Source organism: Miscanthus floridulus, chromosome 19, assembly GCF_019320115.1.
Source record: "Miscanthus floridulus cultivar M001 chromosome 19, ASM1932011v1, whole genome shotgun sequence".
Lineage (NCBI taxonomy): Eukaryota > Viridiplantae > Streptophyta > Magnoliopsida > Poales > Poaceae > Miscanthus > Miscanthus floridulus.
The window spans coordinates 102,373,990-102,384,857 of NC_089598.1; the positions used below are offsets into that span (position 1 = coordinate 102,373,990).

Sequence of the window (10,868 nt, forward strand, 5' to 3'; positions counted from 1 at the left end):
CTCCGGGCGGTTGCGTTCGCCGTTGGTCGTCGGTGAGAGTAGGGCAGGGCGGTCGGCAGTCGGCAGTCGGCAAGGGAGGAGCTCCGTTTCTGCTGCACTGCACAGTGGAGCCGGTGGCCGAAACAGAAAAGGCCCTAGTTTATAAGCACCCTGCAGGAAACGCTCGCTCGCTTCCTTCCCCTGTTTATAAGCAACCACCGCCGTCCCACTCTGCTCTCAGTCAGCCGCAGCCACAGGCAGGCCCAGTCAGGGGCGCACGCTGGACCTGTTCCACGGCCGCACGCTCCACCCCGGTGGACGCGACCCCTGAAACAAACTTTTTTTTTTATGATGACAAGAAACACCGCCGGCCGCCTCCCTCCACAAAAACGCCCGTCGGCTTCACTCGCTTGCGCCTCCCGCGACACTCGCCACCTCGCCTCGCCGTTACTCTCCCCACCATCAATGCCCTCTTCTTCCATTGGCCTCCCTCTCCCTCTCCTCCCCCTCTGCTTCGACCATCACCTCGCTGGCTGGCACTCGGCGGCGTCTACGGCATTGCCGAGCCCAGCGGGGAGACGAGAATGAAGCCTCTGTACCTGCGGAGCAGCGGGAGCTTCAAGCGGCTCCTCCTCCTCTCCATCGGCCACCACCGATCGCCTGCCACTAAGCCACCCCCGCCGGCGGACGCCAACGACGCCGACACCAAGGAATCCCCGGAGGAGCCGGGTTCCCCGCGGCGCAGCAGCAGCAGGCCGGCGTGGCGCTGCTTCTCGTACGAGGAGGTCCACCGCACGACGGACGGCTTCCACGAGCGCAACCTGGTGGGCCGCGGCGGGTCCTCGGAGGTGTACCGCGGCGAGCTCCCCGACGGGCGCGCCGTGGCCGTGAAGCGCCTGCTGGGCGCGTCGGCGTGCGAGCGCCGGGAGCGGGACTTTTTGGCGGAGCTGGGCACGGTGGGCCACGCGCGCCACCCCAACGTGTGCGGCCTCCTCGGGTGCTGCGTCGACCAAGACCTCTACCTCGTCTTCGACCTCTCACGCCGGGGCTCCGTCGCCGCCAACCTCCACGGTACGTGCATCCGCGCGTGGGACCGTAGGAACAGGAACCGACACACACCGCCGCCGTTGCCGTCGAACCAGCGGTAACTGGCGGCGAGGTCAATGAATGCGCGCGTGACGTTTCTTTCTTTTCTTTCCATGACATGAATGATCGGCAGACGAGGCGTTGCCGGCGATGGGGTGGGCGGCGCGGCACGGCATTGCGGTGGGCACGGCGCGCGGGCTGGAGTACCTGCACAAGGGGTGCCAGAGGCGGATCATCCACCGGGACATCAAGGCCTCCAACGTCCTGCTCACCGACGACTTGCAGCCGCAGATCTCCGACTTCGGCCTCGCCAAGTGGCTGCCGGCGGAGTGGACGCACCGGGCGATCGCGCCCATCGAAGGCACCTTCGGGTACGGTAAACCCATACCCATGGATTGTCGGTCGTCGCTCATGATCGACAACGACGACGACTCCCCTGTTAGTTCAGTTCATCAGCCATGTTTGGTTTTCCGATCAGGTGCCTGGCGCCGGAGTACTACACGCACGGCATCGTGGACGAGAAGACGGACGTGTTCGCGTTCGGCGTCTTCCTGCTGGAGCTCGTCACCGGCCGGAAGCCGGTGGACGGCAGCCACCGGAGCCTCCTCAGCTGGGTATGTCTGTAAACAAGACGTTTTCTTTCCTCCAACCCGCACTAGTGTTGTAGTGTGTCTACTTGACCACTGACAGAAACTGGTCGTGACGAGACGAATGAGCAACGTATACATACGTGCAGGCCCGGCCGCTGCTGAGCGACGGCAGGATTGAGGCGCTGGTGGACCCGAGGCTCGGCGGCGACTACGACGGCGAGCAGGCGCGGCGGGTGGCGTTCGTGGCGTCGCTGTGCGTCCGGGCGCCGGCGACGTGGCGGGCGTCCATGACCGAGGTGCGTGCGCCCCTCCCGCTTTGTGTCGTGTCGTCAGGTGGCGATCACTCACAAGTCAATCTCGAGTGGCAGATCACCGGAAGCGTTTCCGTTTAGCGTTTCCGGGCCGGCGAGTTTAGTCGTAGTTTAGGGCCGGCGTTCGTGGCACAGGACACCGGAAGCTACTGGCTGACCTACAGTCCTACGCTACAGTCCACTCCTTACGTTGCTTAGTTTACCTGTAACAGTAGTTAGTGTGAGTGATAATGTAATGCGGTGGTGGTCCGTGGTGGCATGGCAGGTGCTGGAGCTGCTGGAAGGCGGCGAGATCCGTCAAGACCGGTGGGCGATGCCTGAGGAGGCGGCCGGCGACGAGGAGCAGCCATGGTGGTTCGACGACCTCGACGACGATAGTGAAGAGGACGAGGGCGAGGAGTTCAGCACCCCGTCCCCCTCTTCCTCCTCGTCAACCACGAGCAATTAGGCTACGTCAAGACATGAAAAGAGATCCATTCTTCAAAAAAAAAATGTTAGTTTGTCCTAAGGGGAGGTTGGGGCCCACTTTGTAAATACAGGATTATCTTCTTAGTGTATGTATGATGATGAAAAGTAAATATACGTACCATACCAGTCTCCATCGATCATGACATGATACATACATGTAGACGTCAAAGTGTGTACTTGCCCTGCGCATAATACGGGCGATTTTGCGAGGATAATGATGTGGTTTATTAGCCAGGGGCGAACTGAGATTTCGTCGGCCGGCGACAGGACAGGTTTGGACTGGACTAGCGCATGAAAGGCGCGTGTGGTGCCGCAGCTGCTGGCGACTTGCAAGCAGCAGCATCAGTTGGGTTACAGTTGGGACGAATGTGACCAAAGCGTGACACTAATTTATTAGTGAGCAGTTGGGGGCTGCGCGAGCGCGACCGGGTGGTTCGCTGCCAAGTGGTCTCGACCTCTCGCTTTCTCCATCTGGTTGTGGTTGTAGAGACTAAGGCACTGTTTAGATCCACCCAAAATTTAAAAATTTTCAAGATTCTCCATCACATCAAATCTTGCGGCACATGTATGGAGCATTAAATGTAGGTAAAAAGAATAACTAATTGTACAGTTTGCCCGTAATTGACGAGACGAATCTTTTAAACCTAAATAGTCTATAATTGGATAATTTTTGCCAAATACAAACGAAAGTGCTACAGTATCGAAAACCAAAAAGCCAAAAATTTTCGCATGTAAACGGGCCTAAGAAAGGGGCAGTTTGCGACAGGTCGAGCTGTGCCCGGTAAAGCAGGGTGACATGTGTGTGCCCGGCCACCGCTCCAGCCCCCAGGACCCCCGCACGTGTAGGCGTGTACTAGCAGCTGGTGGTGTCCATCTTTCCAAGCCCTGAACTGGAGGCCATGGGAGTTGTTGGGCGTGTCTCGAGCTCGGCGAGCAGCTCCCTTTGGATAAGGGCAAACAAGGAGCGGTTTCTGTTTAGAAAACGTTAAACAAGTAAACAACGTGGGGGTACTACTAGCTTCAAAGGAGCACATTGGTTTGCATGCTGCCTATAATAGCCGGCCAACGAGTCTAGCATTGGTTTTAGAATATCTTTTGTGTGGTGCGTGTTCTTCAAGTAGAGATTGTAGTGAGTACAGTAACATGAATAGTGGCGCTGGCACTCGATCTTCGACGCCCTTTTTGTGGGGATGCCTGATTGCTTCGACGCTCTGCCAAATGATTTGGTCTGCAGCAGGGTCGTGCGACTGTACAGGGCCTTCCATTCGTAAGGGCCTAAAAAATTATGGCTTCGACTCTACAGGATTCGCTGTCAACGTTGCGTCTCTTCTGAGTGGCGTTACAAAATACATGTAGCCTGTATCGGCCCGTCACGCCATCTAAGCGTCTCCATATTGCCAATCAAGCAAGCCGATGCCGAGCGACTGAAACGCCATCCGCACATGACTTAAGAGTGGAGGCTACCAAAGGTTGAATATGTAACATTCTTGATTTATTGTAATGCTATGTACATGCTATTATTGTTATATTTATCTAGGCGGGTAGGGGCTATTTTAGATTTTGAAACAGTGCCCGGGATTTTACGGACAGGACCTGCAGCAGCACAGCACAGTACTCTGGCTGAGTTCAGTGGTTTCTAGAATCTGGAGGTCAGTTGGGAGGATGCGAGACAAGAAAAGAATCGTGTACTACCACAACCGGCCGGACGGTGAGTCGGTGATCAGGTAGTAGAGCAAGAATTCGTGTCCCTTTTACGTGTCGCCAGCGTCCAGCAGGGAATCATATCTCCACTGTTTTAGTAGGCGGTTTAGGTACCCAAACCCAAACAGAGAGGTAACGCATGGCCAATGCAGGTCCAGGCGTGCCGAGTGACCTATCGCGAAAGAAACGAGGACCTGTTTGTTCTTTACAAACGACAAGCTAGAGAGGTTCAGCGCTGGAGCACGGTGAAACCTACCTTGTCCTTAGGGCACGGTACTTGTATTGTTGGCGAAGTTCAAACCAAACTGGGATTGTTGTTCCCAACGCCTAAACAACGTGGGAGATTGGGAATGACGTGGCATAGGGAAATCACAAAGCAAGCATTTCAGAAATGATATATAAGGTCAAAGAAAATAAGTCCATATTTTTGAAGAGAAACCTAGGCATGACTTCATCTAATAGTCAGCAAACTAGGCGTCTGTCTCATTACCAAATTAAAGGCGGACGATTCCCAGGGTCGTCACTTGCACAGCTGCACCAACAAATTATAAATGCTAAGATAAGGGCTGCCTGATGGTTAACTGCTGTTGACAGTCCACCGGACCAGCAGCTAATGTTCCACAGCAAAGGAAGGAAAGGTGTTGCTCAACAAGGCTAATTACACGCTTTTCCCTTAAATGCAGCTTAAACTGTTTGGATTACAGCCTTATGCAACACAAAGGAATTGTTTTGGTTGGCCTGATTTCGCTGTCAATGTCTCACGACGCAATAAACTAACCAAAAAAAGAAGCAAATACAGGACAAAGCCATGTTAATATCAGCAGGCCCTTTATTTATGACATTCATTTCCTGCTAGATGAATGTAGTTGTGAAATGCCGGGTTCCAGAAGTCTATTCTAGTGAACACTGATCAATAATGCTGGTACATGGATGAATGTACAAATGTTTGAGTTGAATTTCAATTTTCTTGTAACAGACTTTCATTGCATTAACAGGCATTAGAATATGAACTAGTGGTCTATCAACATAAATCTTCCAGAAACGTATAAGATAGGTTTCTACTTATTGAAATTTCCTTAATGGTATGAACAGTAATTATGGGGCATGGGGCAATCAAACTGCCATGGTTCAAGAAAATCAAATGTGCAGGGAGGCTGGAAAAAGGAGACCCTGCTGTATTTGTCTATTTAACTACGATAATGTCTAATTAAACATATTTATAATCATACAGCTATATAACGTTGGATAATCAGAAGACAAAAACAAAACAATGACCGGGAAGCACAGTGTCGGGTATGAGATATTAGGGGTACAAAGAAAGGAAGTTAGCGCCCACGATGACTTCCCCGGATGGCTCGAGACGTATTAAAAGGTCTCGCCCGACCTCAAGGCCGCGGGCTCCGTTTCGCCCGACGTCTTGGGTACGGGATCCGTCTCATCCGACCCCAAGGACGCAGTTTCCGTCTCGTCCGAGCTCAAGGCCGCGGACTCTGTCTCACCCGACCTCAAGGCCGCGGACCCCGTCTCACCCGACCTCAAGGCCGTGGGCTCCATCTCGCCCGACCCCTTGGGTACAGGCTCCGTCTCGCCCGACCCCAAGGACGCAGTTTCCGTCTCGCCCGACCTCGAGGCCGCGGGCTCCGTCTCGCGCAAACCCCTTGGGTGCGGGCTCCATCTCGCCCGACCTCGAGGACGCGGGCTCCGTCTCACCTGACCTCGAGGCCGCGGGTTCCGTCTCGCCCGACCCCTTGGGTGGCGGGCTCCGTCTCGCCCGACCCTAAGGACGCGGGTTCCGTCTCACCCGACCCCTTAGGTGCGGGCTCCGTCTCGCCCAAAGTCGCGGCCTCCGTCTCACCCGACCTCGAGGACGTGGGTTCCGTCTCGTCCGACAGGGGCCCATACGACCACCAACCACTCCAGGTCAAAGCGTATGGACCTGAGTCAAAACTCTGACGCCAGGAAAGAGGCTGGCACACCTCGATGTAACATGTGGCCATGACGGGCCATATCTAGGGATTCACATCAAGAACAGTGTCGGACGTGCCGGTGCGGTTCTACCTAATCCTCGTACGGATGCTAACAGGCGCGTCAGTTCACCACGACGTCTGCTGGGACAGAGTGGAACGCCATGATCGGCAGATGACGCCTGCGCATGGCGCCAGTGACAAACAGGGCCGCGACATGGAGCCGTCCCTGTTGACATCTACAGGGTCAACGGGACCCACATGAAGGAGAAGAAGGACCCGGCAACCCTGGAAGCCTTCTTCTCTCTCTCGTTCTTCTTCTTTTCCTCCTCCGTAACCAGCGCTTTCCCTTCGCCTATAAAAGGGGAAGCAGGGTGCCCCACGCTGGAGGGCTAAGAAAACACAAGAGCACGACTCGAGCACACGGCTGAGCAGCAAGCGAGCTCTCAGCACCCGTTCACTCCTTCCACCAAAGACTTGGGATCATCTCCCTCTCTCGCCTGTTTGTAACCCCTACTGCAAACCAAGCATCGGTAACACGACCAGCAGCAAACTGAACGTAGGGACATTTTGCCCAAACCAGTATAAACCCTTGTGTCCTCCAAGCACACCATTCGAGCCAGACGCGCAAATAAAAATTTACTCATCGATGGTTCGAAAACACCGACAGTTGGCGCGCCAGGTAGGGGCTTTTTATGCGTCTCGACATCCACATCAGGCCTCGGATGGCAAGTCACGGCGTCAGCTGGGTCCCGGGCGCGCACGTGTGATTTAGGAACCTGGACTTCATCATTACGACGGAGGGAGAGTTGGCGCAGATTCCCGCCGCCGTCCAACCTCTCCACTCCACCGGCCTCGACGCGATCGCCAAGGCACTTAAGGAGCTACAGCTGCACGCACTAGAGGCCCACGTCCCCAGGAGCGACCAGCTCCTCAACTTTGATTACGGGAGGCTAGAGCGCCAGCTCGGCGCCTTCCTAGGACCCCGACCGTTCCTAGAGGACCTACGTTGCCTCACCTTCTCGGTCACCAACGTCATGACATAGCTTACCGGAGGAGAGCCGCTCTCCCTAGAATACCTCATCTGAAGCGCCCGATAGCGCTCCCGTTTGATCTGCACCACGCCGTAGAGACCGTTGGCCACCTTGTGGCGTAGCGCACGCCCCCATCCCCTACGAACGACGAGTTTGTGGGGATGACCGAATACATCACATAATCTTTCCATGACCTTCTTGTGGGAGAATCAGAGTCACCCTCCGACTCTGACTCCAGCAGGGGGAGCCATCACCCCTCACGAGAATGTTTCATGGTAGGTACAAACCGAGGGATATGTCGAAAGCATCCACGAGGGAGGGGCTACCCCAATAGATGACCTCGATGATGAGGTCGAGGGGGATGCAGGGGCCTCGCCTTGCCCGTGGGTAGAGTAGCTGAGGGCGCAGCACCAAGAGCTCGAATAAGCACGACTCTAGCTCGAGCAGGAACGCGCGGAGCCCGAGCGAGAGATCGAGCGCCATGGAGACGGTGAGCGTGCGCGCGCCGTGGCCCACGACATGAATGGGAGGATCATCGAGGACGATGAAGCCCTCCCACACTTCACCCGAGCAAGCCAGAGGATCGTTGGCCTTGCTCCGAGGACTTCCGGGGCCCGCGACGCCCGAGGATCGTCGGGCCCATCATGAGATTTGCACGCTACTTGAGTGTGCAGCGGCGCAGCAGACTGAGAGCTCACTGTCCCGACGATGCGAGGTCGGCGCTAGCCAACGCGTGCCCTCAGAGCGACCCGACAGGGACGTGTTAGTCCACCAGGCGTAGCAAGGCGGCAGGTTGCGCGCCGTGGCCCTACTGCATGAGCGTCTCGGCCTCCACCATGACGTGTGCGACACCCTGGATGCTCGTAGACGTGCCCACGGCAATGAGAGGGAGGAGGCTAGCCATGACTACCACCCTCGCCGTGGTGGACGCTACGATAACGGTGAGGACCCGAAGCCTGAGCCCTGACTTGCCGAGACCTTAGGCCTTTGGCCGACACATCCTCAATGTCACATTCCCACTGCGGTACCGACCACCAACTAACATCCCGAAATACTCCGGAGAAACAAACCCCAGACTATGGTTCGAGGATTATCGTCTTGCTTGCCAAGCCGGTGGAGCGGATAGTGACAATTTCATTAGCCGCAACCTTCCATTGTTCCTGGCCGATTCGGCGTGAACATGGTTGGAACACCTTCCACCCAACCGAATCCAAAGTTGGGCGGACCTAAAAGAAATCTCCATGGGAAACTTCAGGGCACATAACACGCGTCCTGGGAACCCATGGGATCTCAAAAACTGCCGATAGAAGTCCAAGGAAACTCTTTGTGGGTACAATCCGGTGCTTCTTCCGGCAGTGCAACGAGTTGCTCGACATTGCTGACGCCGACGTCATAGGAGTTTTCTTGTCCGGGACCACCTACGAGTCCCTGGTTCACAAGCTAGGACATAAAAGCCCACGAACCACTAAGGAGCTCCTCAACATCGCCACCAGCCACACCTCAGGCCGAGGAGGTGGTCGGGGCAATTTTCGACCGCCCCAAGGGCAAGGCAAAGCGGGACAAGGACGCCGGCGAAGGCGCCTCCAACCGCCTCAACAAGAAGAAGAACAAGTAGCGGCGTGAGCTCACTCATGGCCCACTACCGATCGCAAGGGGTCGAAAGCCCCACTGAGGGTACCCCGAACCACTTCGAGAAGCTGCTCGAAGGGCCATGCCCGAACCATGGCTTTCCACGTTAAGCCCTATACAAGGACTGCATCCTCATGAAGCGGTTTTTGTCGGAGGCTCCAACAAGGGGAGCATAGGAAGGAGACCAAACCAGCCGCAGATGACGCTGAGGGGAAGGACGGCGAATTTCCAACGCTGGATGGCTGCCTCATGATCTTCGGAGGGTCGGTGGCCTATGACTTCCAAGCGCCGCTAGAAGCTTGCACGCCGCGAGGTCTATACAGCCGAGCCTTCCTTCCTCTGATGGTCAGAATTCGCCATAACCTTTGATTGGACCAACCACCCAAAAAGCATCCCACAGCTGAGAAGATATCCGCTCATGGTTGACCCAATCATCGGCATGAAAGCGCTCACCAAAGTGTTGATGGATGGAGGTTGTGGCCTCTACATCATGTACATTGAAATGCTCGATGCCAAGGCATTGACCGATCACGCATCCGGCCGACTGGGGTGCCTTTCCACGGCATCGTGCCTAGAAAGTAGGCCGTGCCACTTAGGCAGATCGATCTGCCCGTCACCTTCGAAAATCCGACCAATTATAGGACGCAGACCCTTACCTTCATGGTGGTCGGGTTCCACGAGGCCTCCTATGCCATCCTAGGACATCCATGCTATGTGAAGTTCATGGTTATAACACCCCAGGTGTTTGGCTTCCACATTTGCACTTGCATTTCATGAACATGAGCATCATTCATCCATTCATAAGCTTATATCACATGAAACATGATTTCGAAACATTGCAACATGTTGCATATTTCATGTGTGTTGTTTCTTTTATGAAATGAATAGTGTGCAACACTTAAGTGCAACATGTGCAACTCACTTTAGTGAAACATAGGTTAGTTAGTACTATGCAACAAGATCATGAAACATGTGAAACATGACTATGAAACAAATGTAACATTTCATTGGTTTTCATTGTTTCAGTACATACAATGCTTGATTCTTGTGTGACCAATGTGTGGTGTGGCTAATAATTCTCTTAAGTAACTTAGTTACACCTAGAATGTCATTTGGAACATTGTTCATATTGATCACATTACCTAATTATGATTTCAAATAGTGGTTTGACCTGTTTTGACTCCTGAACTCTTTTGTTTGACTGTTTAAAAAGTGTAGCTTAGAGTGTTTGCATGTCCGAGCAACCTAAAGCAAAGTTGTAGCAAATTTTATAAGGAACAAACTTTGTTTAGAAGCCAAGTCATGAAAATGTGCACAACATGCTCAAAAAGGTCCCACAAGTTAGTGTTGAGGGCTGATTCAACACTTGGAAAAGTTCTAAGTCTTAGTTGCAATTTCAGTTTGTTGAGCCGACTTTGGCTTGATATAACTCGTGATCCGTTGAGTTTTAGCTGGTGATTTCTGAAGCATTGTTGTAGCCCTATCGTAGCTCTACAACTTTCATGTACACGGTTTTCGCTAATGATCAACGGCTTAGTCGTTTCAACACGATGAAGATGCACTGTCAGACGTCGAAGGTTAACTGAATGATGAGCTACAGTGATGACCAGTTTCAGAAAACAACCGCCGCGTGGTGCCACCCATCGCCGTCCACCTGACCGTACAGCCACGTGCTATGGCCGTCCTAGCGTTGTAGGCCACGACTTGAACCCCCGCCCGCCTGTCCGACCAGCTCTACCAGTCCATTTTCATTTCCTTCGCCTCCACCGCTGCGCAGCAAGCAGAGCTCCGCCGGCTCCGCCATTGCCGAGCAAGCTCATGCCGTCGCCTAGCTCGCTCGCCAGCCGCAAAAACGCGAACCCCAGCTCTAGCACAGCTCTGCCGTGTCCTCCTCTACCTCGTCGACCGTCTAGCCGAGCCATCCGTGTCCTTAGGTGAGGGCCATTGGCCATTTTTTCCAGCCACCGTCTCCATGGCCGCGCTCGTCGGAGCGGAGCTCACCGCGGCCAACCACCACCGAGACCTTCCTCAGTCCTCCTCTCTCTGCTTGGATAGCTACGTAGTGACCTCGTGGAGCTCATACCGAGCTCGGATGAGGCAGCAAGG

General features: G+C 54.5%; 1 protein-coding gene across 1 annotated transcript; it reads left to right on the plus strand.

The window, feature by feature from the left end:
* Positions 1 to 221: 221 nt before the first annotated feature.
* Positions 222 to 2,560, plus strand: LOC136527033 (probable receptor-like serine/threonine-protein kinase At5g57670). The gene is made up of 5 exons (XM_066519636.1): positions 222 to 1,050; positions 1,199 to 1,436; positions 1,544 to 1,679; positions 1,802 to 1,951; positions 2,232 to 2,560. The coding sequence occupies exons 1-5, from the start codon at positions 564 to 566 to the stop codon at positions 2,412 to 2,414; spliced, it is 1,194 nt and encodes a 397-aa protein (XP_066375733.1). The 5' UTR covers positions 222 to 563; the 3' UTR covers positions 2,415 to 2,560.
* The last annotated feature ends 8,308 nt before the right edge of the window (positions 2,561 to 10,868 follow it).

Bases quoted from the DNA above. Each gene is read 5' to 3' on its own strand.
- LOC136527033 (XM_066519636.1), top strand. From the start codon at position 564: ATGAAGCCTCTGTACCTGCGGAGCAGCGGGAGCTTCAAGCGGCTCCTC. The intron at 1,437-1,543 runs GTACGGTAAACC...TTTTCCGATCAG, and splicing joins CCCATCGAAGGCACCTTCGG to GTGCCTGGCGCCGGAGTACT. The intron at 1,680-1,801 runs GTATGTCTGTAA...ACATACGTGCAG, and splicing joins ACCGGAGCCTCCTCAGCTGG to GCCCGGCCGCTGCTGAGCGA.